We start from the raw sequence: 17,260 nt of genomic DNA on the forward strand, positions 1-17,260 counted from the left end.
TAATTATGATTGATCATTAATCTAAATAAAATAAAAAGTGCACATAATCTGTCATAATTGCATTTGATTTAATTTGGCAATTTCTATATGATATATTTTTGCGTTTGATTTCAATTACGTTCATGCCATGAAATATGATGACGTAATCAAAACACTCGGCCATATAATTCCATCTGAACACAAAGACTAATAAACCCAATGAGCTAATTAACACTGCATAACATCTGTTTCCCTAATCGGTAATTATTACTCTGATATGGAGATTTTATCTGTATCTTTTTTTCTGATTACATAAAGATATCGTACGGTCATGACGAATACGGATTTGCTCTTCTGTGATGATAAATGGTAACAATCACAGATGTGAAAACTATTGACTTCTTTTGCAGTAGTTACTTATATTTATTCAATATTGCAGTTAAAAAGATGACGCTTGTCTTTCAGAGGAGATTTTCGCCAGTGCAAGACGACCTTGTGAAGGAAAAAACCCACGTCAAAGGAAGGTAACATTCCATAGTTGTTACGTCACAGAAAAAAAAAAGACAAATAAAATTACCTTCTAAAGGAATAACATTAATTGATCAATCATAACTGGTAGAACACAGATAAGAGGTACTGCATGCTATATAGAAATCAACAGGTTGGTGAAGGGCGAAATACATTATTATTCTTTCAATTATTCATAAAATAAAGACAAATTTCATTGAAAATAATTGTGATTTTTTATATAACAATTTCTAAGCCTAAAGTCCAAGCTTCAGCCATGTTACCACGCTTAATTTCACTTACTTGGTTTTTACTATAATATTACGTTTTGGTTGCATAGAAAGTTGAATGCTATATTAAATACTTGAAAGAAGTACCACGTGACTTTAGACGTTATATTACAGATGCAGGTACTCAGCTTCCACAACCAACTGCCGAAAGGAATTTTCGCGGCAGTTAAAAATAACAATGCGTGTGAGTAGTAAATTGTTTTCAATTTACACTGCCTTCCGTAACATGTCTGTATTTAACAGCTGTCTATCATAGTTTGTTTATAGTCTATGAAAAGTGTATCCTGGATTCAGGAGTTAATCTATGTGTCTATGATATTGAATTTGTTTTAATAATTTATAACTTATCCCCTTAACCTGAAGAAAATGGTGTATACGTTAAGGATTTGACAATCGTTATTGGAAATTCGATGACCTCTCATCAAAAGACAACAGTTTTAATTGTATTAAAGCCTTTTTTTTGTATAATAGCAAGTACTCTTCTTTTCAGATGACAGGTTGCTTAAACAGCATACATATACCTTACATTAATATTCTGTCGTTTCGTGCTTAAGTAGAAAACATACCGCTTTCTTAGTTTACTTAGGCATTTGGCAAAAACGGAGAAGAAAAAAGCTTAATGTTCACTTGTGTTAGAAATTAAAGAGAGTTAAAAAAAAAAGATCTTCAGTCTTTATATCACATAACTTCTTCCTTAAAAGCAAGTTGTCACCAAAACAACGGCAACAAACGTATCTTTATCGGTATACATAATTAAAGACCATGGCACAGTTGTTGCAAAGGTGATTAGGCTAATCGCAGTTTAACAACAATTTTAAAGCCCCCGATAAAATTATATCTGGTATAACTAATTTGACAAAATTTTACCAAACTATAGCACTCCTCAGTCTTTTCCTGCCTGCTTATTTTAAGGAATATATATAAACAGGATTTGAAGTAAACGACAAATGAAATTTTCACTAATCAAGTCATTGGACTAACCATCTTATGAACAATTGGGCCCTGGTTGTGTCAATATTTGTGCATGCATATCAATTTTAGTAACATGTTAACATAAGTTCACGTGAAACCGATTTAGTTGTGACATTTACTCTACGGGGATATCTTAATGCTAACCATCTTACTGAAAACGTTTCGATATTTTATATGTATTTGTTGTTGCCGCTGCTGCTGCTAGTGTTATTGCTTGCTGCTGCTGCTGCTGCTGCTGTTGCTGCTGTGTTTTACCCTTGAATGGTCCTTGATGTTGTTTTTGACATAAATACATTAAACATTATCCTTTATTTGACAAATTATTTGCAGAGGTTTCACAAAAGTTGCCGGGACGTCAAGTGTTGAACTCTCACCTTCGTGTACCAGGACACTGGGTTTCTGTCTCTGTCCTACTATACCTATGTCTAAACGTCCCTGTCTACATAGACTGGTGTATCGTAAACAATGTTGATGTAGGCCCCGTAACTACTAACTATAAGACTGCATTTGGGTAATAAAGAAATGATGGAATACCATCAGCTGACATTTTAACAAGAAAACGCAATATATATACATGAAGTCACGCTTTTAAAAGTTGTATTTGACCACAAGCTGACAAGACCCATCAAAACGTGAATGTCTTAACTTTCAAGACAGTCCCGTGTAATAAGCTGTCAGCGGTTCTATTGAAAGTCAGATCCGCTATTATAATTATGCATCAAATAGACAACGTTACTTTCGGTTTAGCACGATTCAGTTTAGTTATATGCAAGACATGAGGAAGAATGTATTTTGAAATTAAAATATCTTATATTAGAAAGCATACATTATACATCCGCTAATCTTATTGTACATTCTAAATGACTAGAAATGTCCAGTACGGTTGTAGTAAGTGTCTATACAATGTCTTATTACCTCATAAAAAGTATTCCGACCTCACATTATGGTAGAAATGCCATTTATCATTGTTGCCACAACTTATTTTGTTTATGATGACAGGTTGTGTTGTGCAAATTGGTGGAATATTATAAATCGTGTTCACTTTGTTCCTAATTATATCACAGAAATAGAACACTCTAAAGATAAATTGTTAATTGTTAAAAGGAGTTTATTTTTTTTTGGGGGGGGGAATGCCTGGACTTTTCCTCAAATTCATATTCATCAATACTATAAAATATCCGCTATTAACACTATTATTGTATATTGGAAATCAATTATACAAAAAAATTATCTACCATGTCAAATACTGAGAAATCTTATGATCATTATTACACTCCAGTTTATTAGAAAATCGTTGATAATTCATATTGGTTCTTTAGAACTTTTCCGTTATAGGCGATATCATCAATCTACAGAAGATGAATTGCCTTGCCAGGTTCAATGAGTCGTACAGTCTGGGCAAATCAATTGTTTTTATTAAAATACTTTGTTTGAAGTAAGGATGAAAAATTGATCGGGATTCTGTCATTTCTGAAATAGATCTCAAGAGACTTTATTAATGTAATTTACTATAATTAAACAAGGGATCTGATCTGTATGTTTTTTGTTCATGGTACATGTAGATCTACAAACAACAGTATTACAGTAATACACCACAAAACATCAATTTAAAGCGAAAATGCATTATTATGTGTATCATTTAAAAAATGACGGAGCCAAAACAATTGTTTAATACGGACTGAGGTCGGTGGAGTTAACTGCTCTCTGGTAAACTTTCCGTTACTTCCGCATGATAAAAGTCGTTTAATAACATCTGTCTAAATTGATTATATATAGCAGTTTATTTGCCACGAGTACAAAGCAGGTGACACTTGCAAGATATCAATTAGCATTATAAAGATATAACTTGCTTATCGAAAAGCGTCTTTTCCTCAACAAAAACAATACATCAACTTAATATTGCTTTGTTTGCGATTTCCCCCTCACGTTATATTTTATCATTCACACTGTATTCGTTATTTTACAAAGTCTCGAGTTCATTTCGGTCATAACAAGTGGTGACCAAAATTCATTGCGTTACCTTTAGAATTTGAATGAAATTAAAGTGCAACCGTGTAGTCCCCAAACATATACTTATATAAGGTAAAGAAAGTTATGTAAAAATATATCTTATTTATAAATGTTTACACTAGGATCCTGTAGAAATAACATATAACCTTCTATGGATGACTAGGTCCTTATAACATATATAAATTGACCGCACTGTGTAGCCAATGGTATGTCAGTATAACATGTGATGTTTTAATGTATTAGATTGTATGTGTGACATTATCCGTATATCAAATATCAACTATCCGCAGTTCCCTATTAGTAGTGGTTACAGACCATTACATCACTGGCACTTAGACCAATGACAATGCTGTGAATTTGTTGCGCCTTTTTTATCTTAAATTTCCTTCCTAATTTACACATTTTTTTGTCCACAGCGTCAGCTATGGGACCTTAACCAATATATCATATCTATTATGCAGATACATTATTTATGTGACATGTTCTGTATCTATATATAACATATATTCCTTTCTACAGACGCTGCTCAATGTTATGGTTGATTTACTATATCATCTATATATTCCATGACGAACACAATATTATCACATTTTTGAGCCGTCACAGGTTCGGTGTATCGACAGATGTTGTATATCGATGATGTCAATATTTAATTTTGTCAGTCTGAACAAGTCATTACGTATATATACTCACATACTACGTGACACACACACAATGCAAAGCAGAAGATACAGTAATACATACCATGCAAACACATCTGTCAAATCACAACAAAATATTATAACTATAGAAAAACCTCACTCACTGGAACCTGCACTCCTCGAATACCTTCTATTGTCAAACTGTTGTCTTTGTCCCGACAACCTGCTTATATATCGTTTGTAATGGATGTGCCTATTATGATATATGATCAATACATTACGATCTTAAACTAACTTCTCATAACTCGAATACCTCATATTCCTCGAACTATTGACATAGTCCCTTGGAGTTCGAGTTAGCGGAGCTGTAGTGTATCTAGATGTCCAAATCTTATCAATAAAGATGCAAAGGTTGAAATTCTTATGCTAAATATTCGAATGATAATAACCGGAATCCCATGTATCTTACGACCTCATTAGTTTAAAAGTTGTCCCTTTGTTGTGGTCGCTTCCTATTATATCGACGTCTCAAATCTCCGTCAGGTCCCAATACTAATACTAAAGTTGTATTTCCATCAATTGACATACAACATAGTATTGTAATATTTATCGTGATGTAATCAAATAATCCAAAGATTCGTCAGTGTCTATTAGCGTATTTATATTCAATATAATCCCCAGTCCTTCCAGACCACAGCGGTATTTAAATACCAGAACTAATTATATGGTTACTCTTTTCCCCATGTTGATTACGTTATAAAACACGTCATACCGCCGCTACCTTTGCTTAAACTGTTCGAGGTTATGTATTTTTACCAAGATTATGTATTTTTACCAAGATTATGTATTTTCACCAAGAGTATGTATTTTTACCAAGAGTATGTATTTTTACCAAGAGTATGTATTTTTGCCAAGTTTATGTATTTTTGCCAAGATTATGTATTTTTGCCAAAATTATGTATTTTTACCAAGATTATGTATTTTGCCAAGATTATGTATTTTTACCAAGATTATATATTTTTGCCAAGATTATGTATTTTTGCCAAGATTATGTATTTTTACAAAGATTAAGTATTTTTACCAAGATTATGTATTTTTACCAAGATTATGTATTTTTGCCAAGATTATGTATTTTTACCAAGAGTATGTATTTTTACCAAGAGTATGTATTTTTGCCAAGATTATGTATTTTTACCAAGAGTATGTATTTTCACCAAGAGTATGTATTTTTACCAAGAGTATGTATTTTTACCAAGAGTATGTATTTTTGCCAAGTTTATGTATTTTTGCCAAGATTATGTATTTTTGCCAAAATTATGTATTTTTACCAAGATTATGTATTTTGCCAAGATTATGTATTTTTACCAAGATTATATATTTTTGCCAAGATTATGTATTTTTGCCAAGATTATGTATTTTTACAAAGATTAAGTATTTTTACCAAGATTATGTTTTTTTACCAAGATTATGTATTTTTAGCAAGAGTATGTATTTTTACCAAGATTATGTTTTTTTACCAAGATTATGTATTTTTACCAAGAGTATGTATTTTTGCCAAGATTATGTATTTTTACCAAGATTATGTATTTTTACCAAGATTATGAATTTTTTGCCAAGATTATGTATTTTCACCAAGATTATGTATTTTTACAAAGATTATGTATTTTTACCAAGATTATGTATTTTTATCAAGATTATGTATTTTTACAAAGATTATGTATTTTTACAAAGATTATGTATTTTTGGCAAGTAATTATCTACCATGATTATGGGGTAAGTCTTGATATCCCAGATCAGCCTTTTTTCTCCAGCAAATATGTGAGATGAAAAACGTGGTACTGAGAGAAATCAAGTAAATGTTGTTAGTGCCGCCTTGCTACTGATTACGGTGAACAACTTGTACACTATTAGATTAGGAACGTTGTACGTAAACCTCAATTCTTCCTGTCTGGTCAAAGTCAAATCAAATAAAATCGGAAAGTTAAACAAGCCAGAGTGGCTGTAACAAGGCGAATACACGAGGGTTGTAAACTTGCTCCTACCAGATTCCTGCAAATATCGCGTTCTGTGCTGCCAATGACAATATCATTTTCTAACAACCAGTAAACAAGTTTTGAGATAAAAACTTTACATACTCATCCCGCTATAACTTCAAACACTTAATAACCTAACAAATCAAAACATTCGCATTTGAGATATTCACTAAACAAAAGGTGAAAATAAGTAAAATGTTATAATTTACTGATGAAAGAGTCCGACCCAACATACTTCGATTGACGTTTTAACATCCCAATTTATGATCAAGTCAGTATTATTAGCTCAGCTGTATGTATTTCAATTGTCCACAACTCTAGCAATATCACTAATTTTAGTTACCTGAAAGCTGTTGTTGCCAGAAAGACGGACGCCTGATGATGATGATGATGATGATGATGGTGGTGATGATGATGATGATGATGATGATGGTGGTGGTGGTGGTGGTGATGATGATGATGATGATGATGATCTAATGTGATTCTCATGATATTATTGAGAACGATTACGTCATTCCCGGTGTTTGCTTTTCGTTGAGGCTCCATTGAGTAGCTCTCATATCTGTGACATCTGTTACCAACTGCTTATAATTAAACATGTACCCGAAAACAAACATGTAGATACGGTCATTTTTGTAGTGATATAAACTTCTTTGTTGAGAGTACTGTCTTCGGTTTATGTCGATCTCCTTGGTAATCCTAGATTCAATGAACCTTTCGCGAAAGAGCAATGTATACTACATTCTCCTTACATCCCCATTTGATAATGCAAACTGTGGCTTTTAATATCACTCTTTTTACTACTTTTCCAAAGTTGCTGGTAATTGTGGCAATATTTTCACACATTCAAACCTTACTGCTATTCAGAGCTGATCCCAGCTGTCTTCTTTCCATCTTAATAAAAAAAATCGTATTTGTACACAAATGAGCTTAGCGAACAGCGGACATCAGTACTGTGTTGGTGTAACACGACAGTTGGCGACCAAGGTTAGCATTCTCAGCATCAATGGCTGTTTCATTATCATCCTCTACCTATCTGTCGCTATACTTAACCATTGACATAGTAATAACATATTATAATTGTCAACACTAAGTTTCCATTCAGTCAACATAAACAGTACCAAATACTTAGTAGAGCAGAAGTTTGAAGAAACAAGTGTACAAAATTGATCAACAAATAGATATGCGTGGTATGAAACGAACTGTGCGTGTTTCAGCTCACCGAAAATAAGCACATATATTTAAATTTGGTAAAATACAAACTTTTAGGCGTGCAATAACTTCCACATGTGTGAAAACAGGTCCCAACAACAAGGTCAAAGTGATTTGGTGGTGATAATCTTTACCCGAGTTTGGAAACTCCTGCTCCATAGGCCGAAACAGCCCCTTCAAAATGTGACAAGCAAAACAAATTTCTTCTAAATGAGACATTTTTTTGGAAAGAGATGAAACCACAATCATAACAATAGCATGTTTGTTTATTCTCAGTGTCCCGGAAGCGGAATCATCCAAGGGAATTTCCGTGACGTCATACTCAACGAGCTGTGTTCCAAGCTCCTAGGTGCTTCAGATGTTCGGTTCTAGAATTCATATACCAAATTATAACTGTCTGAAAAGCCTCGTACCAGACCACGGATCAAAATGTATGAACTCAGAGAGCTTTATTTATGTCTCAGAAAGGACCTTATCCAAGGGCCAGGAATCCAGGATTATAATTATAAAGTGACATGTCGTTTCTGTTTATATAGTACTTTTCAAGGTAGCGTCGGCTGGGCGTCAAATCAATCAGATCGGTAATGAAGGTGACAATTCAACAACACTCTCGGGATAAAAACACAAAGGAAAACAGGTCACTAGATTAACACGGCAGACAAACATATAAAAAAATACACACCTGTCCGACATAATGTAGCCACAAAACATTGACTACTTATGATAAAAACACGTATTACCTAATTAAGAGATTATATCATTAATACCTGTCATTTTAGCTATATACAATGTATATACAGGTATATTATAAAAATATCATACGTCACAATACCATAACAGCAACAATGCCATATACACATGAAGTTTAATCTATCACTCTCGGTGAACATTACTTGTCAGAAAGCAAAACTGTTAACTTGTCAGTTTGGAACTAAGTAATATCGTGACCAAGCCTAATATACAAAATTTAAAATCATTTTTCTTTCCACTTAGGACGTAGAAATAATATATGTTATAGTATATAAACATTAATAACGTATATCTTACAAATATATTAAACGCGATTTCATTAGATTGTCCGACACATCATGTCAACATTCCAAACTGGCAACTATACTCGGATCAGCGAGAGTAAACAGGGAATGAATTATGCAATAAAACAATTATTAAAATAAATTTATACAATATCAAAATATCCCTCGGCGAAACGTGATGTTCTTAATTATATCATGCGTACAGGTAGCATTATACATGGCCTGCCATTTCAATTGTGTCGAGGAGTTGTAATAATCTAGTCAGACGATACTTGTTTAAGCTCGGAGTCATTAATAATATTTATACATGATAATTGGGTTCTATTATTCTTTGTATATTCGGATAATAACTTGAAACTGCTTTGAGTTAAAATAAGTATATCAAAAAATAGTAATTAACAATCTAAGGCGTTACATTTAACACAACCGATTTCACTGTTTAGATTCTCAATTACTATGTTTTGATATACATTACATGTATTATGTGACCTTCAACATTTTTGTATATATGTGTGTGTGTGCGTAAATAAAAAATAAATACCGGAACTTAAATTAATTTCAGAAAGGCAATAAAAATTGCAGACAAAAATAAGCGATCAAAGTAAAACATCAGGAGCTGGAAAAGTAAATACTTCCCAGACCATTGTAATATTGTGACTGCGTTTTCCTTTTTATCATGTACTTGATATTTTCCATATGCTTCAATAACTATATTTAGACAATTTAATTACATTATGTCTGAATTGACAATAATGTGCATTATATATTACAAAAGACCTGAGATCACTGCTGTCATATGCAGATGTAGATCAGCAGCGATTTAAAAAAAAAAGATACATGCTGATTTCATTTTGGATGTTGGGAGAGAGTGATTATTGCTGAGGAATTCTGTAACATTTATAGATAAAAAGTAGTGTTATGATGTAATTATATAATGGACAGTTTACAAATTGGATATGTATGAAGTTTAAGGGAACTAAATTGAAAATATCTGCCTGGAATGGCAAGAACCTTGCTCTGATGGCGTGATTGACTTCTAGATAAATGGGATGTTGTATATTGAAAATTCCACCACAGCACATCTAAGGGTTTTTTCACAAAAATACATAAAATGGCGCCATAAATGGCGCTCATAATACAGAAACAAATTATTATGTAACTTTTGGAGTGATAATATCATACATTATGTAACCTTTCGAGGACGGTGATATCATAAAATATGTAACGTTTGGAGGGTGGTAATATCATACATTATATAACTTTTGGAGTGATAATATCATACATTATATAACTTTTAGAGTGATAATATCATACATTATATAACTTTTGGAGTGATAATATCATACATTATATAACTTTTGGAGTGATAATATCATACATTATATAACTGTTAGAGTGATAATATCATACATTATGTAACTTTTGGAGTGATAATATCATACATTATGTAACTTTTGGAGGATGGCAATATCATACAAGATGTAGTGACAACATACATTTTGTAACTATTAATCTTTATTTTTTATTTTAAACAAAGCACAGCAATTTCTTTCTTTAAATCAAACATAATTACTCTTTGTCGGTGATCTATCTATAAGTCAGGGTTTTCAAATAAATCAATGACATTTTCTAATTTACGCTTTAACATAGTTATGCGACAGAGTCAGTCAACGATAAACACCATTCTGCTGCAATTTGGTTAAAATATTCTTCTGTCAAGTGTTTTGCAATGGTCTGAGAACTAACGTCATTCTTACTGGGCGCCAATTAACATGTCTCTAGTTTCAGTATTAATGGTCAGATATCAACGTAAAAGGGATTTGTCAGGTATTCGTTTATCATATCTGAAGTTCTAAATTCTAATCTTTTTTTTAAATGTGTAATATATGCATTAACTTTGAGATTAATGGCACAGAGAAAACATATTCCGCTCGTAATTGTGATATTTTGAATATTCAGCAAGGGTAAGTTTATTATAAGTGGTATCTTGATATTCATTTAGGGTTTCATTATCTGAAAAACAGAACACGATCAATGAATGTAGTGTATTTGGTAATTGGCCCGATATAACATTATTACCCTAGTAGATCAGAAATATGAACATGTGTGTTCCTTGCATACACAAAAGCAATACGCTTCTTGACAGATGAATTAGATATTCATTACATTGTATTGTCAAACAAGCGTCAGTGCATGTAGGTAAGTTTGACAAGAAACGTTTTACCAAAGTGTGAAACTTGTCCTCTTATCAGAGAAAACTTATCAAACAGGTTAATCAGAATATCACAGCTTGTTGTATTTTTGTTGTTTTTCCTGTGTTTAAGAACAATTTTTAATCAATTTTGAAAATATCTGAAGAAAATTATGAAATAATTGGTGAGAAATCGATCTGGGTCAATTCGGTAAAGATATATTTAGATGATCTCCTTATTTTGCAAAGAGATATTGGACAAGATCTGGAAGACCCTATCTGATGTCTGTTGTATTGATTGCTGTGGTGGTGTTGGTGGTGTTGGTGGTGTTGATGAAGGTTGTGGTGTTGGTGGGGTTGGTGGCTGTGGTGGTGTTGGTGGTGTTGGTGGCTGTGATAGTGTTGGTGGTGTTGATGGTGTTGGTGGTGTTGGTGGTGTTGGTGGTGTTGGTGGCTGTGGTGGTGTTGGTGGTGGTGTTGGTGGTGGTGTTGGTGTTGGTGGTGTTGGTGGCTGTGATAATGTTGATGGTGTTGGTGGCTGTGATAATGTTGGTGGTGTTGGTAGCTGTGATAGTGTTGGTGGTGTTGGTGTTGTAAGTGGTGGTGTTGGTAGCTGTGATAGTGTTGGTGGTGTTGGTTGGTGGTGTTGGGTTGGGGTTGGTGTTGGTGGTGTGATCTGTGGGGTGATGGTGTTTGTGGTGGATGAAGTACTGTGTGGTGTTGGTGGTGTGGTGGTATTATGGTGTGGTGGTCTTGGGCTGTGATGTGTTGGGTGGTGTGTGGGTTGGTGGTGTTGGTGGTGTGGGGTGGTGTGGTTGGTGGTGTTGATGCGGTGGTTTGGTGGGTGATGGTGGGTGCTGTGGTGTGTTGGTGGTGTGATGGGTGTGGGGTGGTGGTGTTGTGAGGTGGTGGCTGTGTCAGAGTGTGATGGTGGGTGTGTTGGTGCTGTGAGGATATGTTGGGTGTGTGGTAGCTGTGATGTGGTGTGTTGGTGGTGTTGATGGTGTTGGTGGGTTGGTATGGTGATGTGATGGTGGTGTGGTTTGATGGTTTGAGTGTTGGGGTTTGTGGGTGGGAATGTGGTGGTTTTGGGGTGGTGTGAGTTGTGGTGTTGTTTGGTGTTGCTGGTTGTTGGTTGGTGGTTGTTGATGTGTTTGGTGGTGTGGTGGTGTGGTGGTGTGATGGTGTGATGGTGTGGTGGTGTGATGGTGTTTGTGGTGGGTGTTGTGGCTGTGTGTGGTGTGATGTAGTGGTTGATGTGGTGGTGGTGTGTGTGTTGATTGTGGATTAGGTGTTTGGTGGTTGTGTGGTGTGCTGTGATGGTTGTTGGTGGTGTTGGTGATGGTTTGGTGATGGTGTGGTGTTAGGTTGGTGGTGTATGTTTGTGGTGTGTGGTGATGGTGTTGTTGTGTTGATTGGTGGTTTTGTGGTGGTGTTGGTGGATGTGTGTGTTGGTGGTGTTGGGGTGGTGTTGATGTTGGTTGGGTTGGTGTTGGTGTGTGGTGTTGGTTGGTGTTATAGGTGTTGTGGTGTTGGTGGTGTTGGTGGTGTTGGTGGTGTTGGTGATGTTGGTGGTGTTGGTGTGTGATAGTGGTGTTGGTGGTGTTGGTGGTGTTGATGGTGTTGATGGTGTTGGTGGTGTTGTGGTGTTGGTGTTAATGGTGTGTTGGTGTGTGATGTTGTGTTGGTGGTTGTGTTGTGGTTTTAAGGGTTGTTGTGGTGTTGGTGCGGGTGATAGTGTTGGTGGTGTTGGTGGTGGTGTGTTGATGTGTTGGTGTTGTTGTGTGGGGGTTGCTGGTGTTGAGGTGTTGATGTGTGGGGTGGTGGCTGGGGTTTTTATAAGTGTTGGGTGTGTTGTGGGTATGCTGTGATAGTGTTGATGGTGTTGGTGGCTGTGATAATGTTGGTGGTGTTGGTGGTGTGATAGTTGTTGGTGTGTGTTGGTGGTTGTGATATGTTGGTGGTGTTGGTAGGTGTGATGTGTTGTGGTGTTGGTGGTGTGATAATGTTGGTGGTGTTGGTGGTGTGATAGTGTTGATGATGTTGGTGTTGGTGTTGGTGTTGGTGGTGTTGGTAGCTGTGATAGTGTTGGTGGTGTTGGTGTTGGTGTTGGTGGTGTTGGTAGCTGTGATAGTGTTGATGGTGTTGGTGGCTGTGATAATGTTGGTGGTGTTGGTAGCTGTGATAGTGTTGGTGGTGTTGGTGGCTGTGATAATGTTGGTGGTGTTGGTAGCTGTGATAGTGTTGATGGTGTTGGTGGCTGTGATAATGTTGGTGGTGTTGGTAGCTGTGATAGTGTTGATGGTGTTGGTGTTGGTGTTGGTGTTGGTGGTGTTGGTAGCTGTGATAGTGTTGATGGTGTTGGTGTTGGTGTTGGTGTTGGTGGTGTTGATGGTGTTGGTGGTGTTGATAATGTTGGTGGTGTTGGTGGCTGTGATAGTGTTGGTGTTGGTGGCTGTGATAGTGGTGGGTGAGTGTGTAGGTGATGGTGTTGGTGGTGTAATTTGGTGTTGGTGGTGTTGATGTGTTGGTGGTGTGGTGGGCTGTGATATTGTGTGTTGTTGTGATTGGTAGTTGGTGTGGGGTGGGTGGCTGTGATAGTTGGTGGTGTGGTGTTTGATAGGTGTTGTGGTGTTGGTGGCTGTGTGGTGGTGTGGTGATGGGGTTGTGGGTGTTGGGGGTGAATAGTGGTGGTGTTGGTGGCTGTGATGTGGTTTGGTGATGTTGTTGGTGTTGGTGGTTGGATGGGTGGTGAGTGTGATGTGTTGTGTGTTGGTGTGTGATGGGGGTGGCTGGTGGTTGGATGGTGTTGGTGTTGATATGTGGGTGGTGTTGGTGTGGGTGTGTGTTGGTGGCGGGTGATGGTTGGTGGTGTTGGTGGGGTGTGTGTGATGGTGTTGGTGTGTTGGGTTGGGGTGGTGTTGGTGTTGTGTTGGTGTTGGTGTTGGTGTTGGGGGTTGGGGTTGGGTTGGTGTTGGTGTGGTGTTTGGTGTTGGGTTTGGGTGTTGGGTGGTGGTGGTGGTTGTTTGGTGTGGTGTGTGGTTGTGGTGTGTGTGTGTAGTGTGGTGGTGGGTGGTGGTCTGGTTGTGTGGTTGTTTGTGGTTTGGGGTTGGTGGTGTTGGTTTTGGTGGTTGGTAGTGTGATAGTGGTGTGGCGGTGTTGGGCTGCTGTGATGGTTGGTGGTGTTGATTGGTGTGGTGGTGTTGGTGGTGTTGGTGGTGTTGGTGGTGTTGGTAGCTGTGATAATGTTGGCGGTGTTGGTGGCTGTGATAGTGTTGATGGTGTTGGTGGGTTGTGGTGTTGGTGGTGTTGGTGGTGTTGGTGGTGTTGGTGGTGTTGGTGGCTGTGATAGTGTTGGTGGTGTTGGTGGTGTTGGTGGCTGTGATGGTGTTGGTGGTGTTGGTGGTGTTGGTGTTGGTGTTGGTGTTGGTGGCTGTGATGGTGGTGTTGGTGGTGTTGGTGGCTGTGATGGTGTTGGTTGGTGTTGGTGTTGGTGGTGTTGGTGGTGTTGGTGGTGTTGGTGGTGTTGGTAGCTGTGATAGTGTTGGCGGTGTTGGTGGTGTTGGTAGCTGTGATAGTGTTGGTGGTGTTGGTAGCTGTGATAGTGTTGGCGGTGTTGGTGGCTGTGGTGGTGTTGGTGGTGTTGGTTTTAATCAGCTAGCTAGATTGATTATTGATGACAAGTTACCATGTCAAAAATAGTTCTACGTGAATTTGAACATAAATCAATATTTTTACAATGAATGGTAACGGCAAAGAATAATATGATAAGAAATCGGAAAAACCTGTGATAGGTCCTTTTAAATTTGGTCTGCAATACAACTAAAAACGATAGATAGATATTTATAAATTTAAATGCATTTCATGCAAATATTATGTAAAATTTTGTGGTATAAAATACGAATATTGCAGGAACAAAATGTGAAGAAGTTTGGAATCTTATACCGGATGTCCTTGAGCAAGCATTCTTGTCTGAACAAATAAAAGTCTAAGAAATGTCTGACGCCAAAATGTTTCAAAATAATGAGATATGTAATGAAGTGGCACAAAAAGAGGGAGAGGGATCAGTGTCGAGTTATTACTATAGTCACGATTCCAGGGCTCTAATTTTATAATTAGATTATGCAATTAGTCATGTTTGCCGTCTGATAGCCACATGAAGAACCCTGCATATTATATCAGTATATCCTGAGACAATGATTAATATAACTACAAAAACACAGTCTGATTATTGATTGGAATACCATTTTATAATCATTCCCTTTTCACATTCCTTACATAACTAAAGCATCTACTGATTTACTGTTTTTGTTTTCATTATTTATTTATTCATTAGATAATGACATTTTATTATCCATGGAAGCACACAGGTTTTAAGGAAGGAAATAACTTAAGTAAAGAGATTGGCAGTGCTTCATAATGTTTAATTTTGGTGTCAAAGTGTCTAGTATAGCTAAATCTAGGCCAAGAAGTCATCTGTAAGCGCTCTGTTCAATTTTATGCAAAAGTGTTTCTTATATATCTCACTCGCACTCACGTGGCCTCACCAAGCTTTGTCCGTATAGCATTCTTTACAAATATCGGCCGAGATAAATTGTGTTTTAAAACTCCTAAGTATGTATTTAAAGAACATTTCACGGTATTGGCTCGGGTATCACTATTTCTTAAACTTGTTTCACTATTTATTAGTAATCACCGAGAGTCCGCTACATACTGGAGTTAAGTGAATAGTATTGTCAAAATAGTGTAAAGCATAGCAGATAGGCCTCTATATACTGGCGATAAGCGGACAACATTGCAGATTGTCCGCTATATGCTGTAATAAAGTGAAATTACTGTCGAAGTAGCGGACAACATAGCAGATTTTCCGCATATGCTGTAATAAAGTGAATCTTATTGTCAACAAAGCGGACAACAGAGCAGATGGTTGGATATATGCTATAGTAAAGTGAATCTTATTGTCAAAATAGTGGACAGCATAGCAGATTGTCCGCTATATGCTGCAATAAAGTGAATGTTGTTGTCAAAGTAGCGGACAACAGAGCAGATGGTTGGATATATGCTATAGTAAAGTGAATCTTGTTGTCAAAGTAGCGGACAACATAGCAGATTGTCCGCTATATGCTGTAATAAAGTGAATCTTATTGTCAACAAAGCGGACAACAGAGCAGATGGTTGGATATATGCTATAGTAAAGTGAATCTTGTTGTCAAAGTAGCGGACAACATAGCAGATTGTCCGCTATATGCTGCAATAAAGTGAATCTTGTTGTCAAAGTAGCGGACAACAGAGCAGATTGTCCGCTATATGCTGCAATAAAGTGAATCTTGTTGTCAAAGTAGCGGACAACATAGCAGATTGTCCGCTATATGCTGCAATAAAGTGAATCTTGTTGTCAAAGTAGCGGACAACATAGCAGATTGTCCGCTATATGCTGCAATAAAGTGAATCTTGTTGTCAAAGTAGCGGACAACAGAGCAGATTGTCCGCTATATGCTGTAGTTGAGATATGTTTCGTGAAACACATTCGTCATACACGTCGTACCTTTCAACGTATAATTTAATTACACACGCTTTCTTGTCATTAATAAGAAGTGTGCTCATATGCGATTACAATTTCCTTCCATTCAGTATTCATACATTCAGACATTAAAATGTATAGGAGTTCTGATTCTCCGTTCACATGTTAATTCCAAATGACATTCTCGAGCTATGAATGGACACATGTCCATTGTAACTTATATAACTTGTCTATGGTCTTATGTTAACGTGGTATTTTCGTTTCATTAGAAGTTTGCTGTACTTTATAAATCACCTGTATTCCATTTTATATAACATTACTGAATATCCGTTTTGCCATACTATAAAATGGAGTACAGGTGAGTTATTAAGTATTGACAACAAGTAAGCTAGGTTTGAAGTATGTTTGCTGGCTAAAATTTGAAAAATATTTTGTTTGAGTAAATCGTAATTCGATATGGAATTGAATCAACTCAAGACAAAATATAAAAAAAACGAATAATATATTTTGCGATGATTCTTGTATCAAAGAAAGTAAATGTAGCTACCCATCGTATCACATAGCAACACAAAGTACCAGACATTTACATACAGCTACCCACCGTATTATATAGTAACACAAAGTAACACAAAGTACCAGACATTTACATACAGCTACCCACCGTAACACAAAGTAACACAAAGTACCAGACATTTACATACAACTACCCACCGTATTATATAGTAACACAAAGTAACACAAAGTAACACAAAGTAACACAAAGTACCAGACATTTACACACAGCTACCCACCGTATTATATAGTAACACAAAGTAACACAAAGTAACACATAGTAACACAATGTACCAGACATTTACACACAGCTACCCA

General features: G+C 36.4%; 1 protein-coding gene across 1 annotated transcript; it reads right to left on the minus strand.

Moving 5' to 3' along the window:
- Positions 1-11,092: 11,092 nt before the first annotated feature.
- Positions 11,093-14,835, minus strand: LOC117336621 (extensin-like). The gene is made up of 4 exons (XM_033897233.1): positions 14,815-14,835; positions 14,108-14,332; positions 12,665-13,661; positions 11,093-12,183 (listed from the first exon to the last, which is right to left on the minus strand). Exons 1-4 carry the CDS (start codon positions 14,833-14,835, stop codon positions 11,093-11,095), a joined length of 2,334 nt encoding a protein of 777 aa, XP_033753124.1.
- Between the last annotated feature and the right edge of the window lie 2,425 nt (positions 14,836-17,260).

Source organism: Pecten maximus, chromosome 10 (assembly GCF_902652985.1).
Source record: "Pecten maximus chromosome 10, xPecMax1.1, whole genome shotgun sequence".
In the NCBI taxonomy this organism is placed as follows: domain Eukaryota; kingdom Metazoa; phylum Mollusca; class Bivalvia; order Pectinida; family Pectinidae; genus Pecten; species Pecten maximus.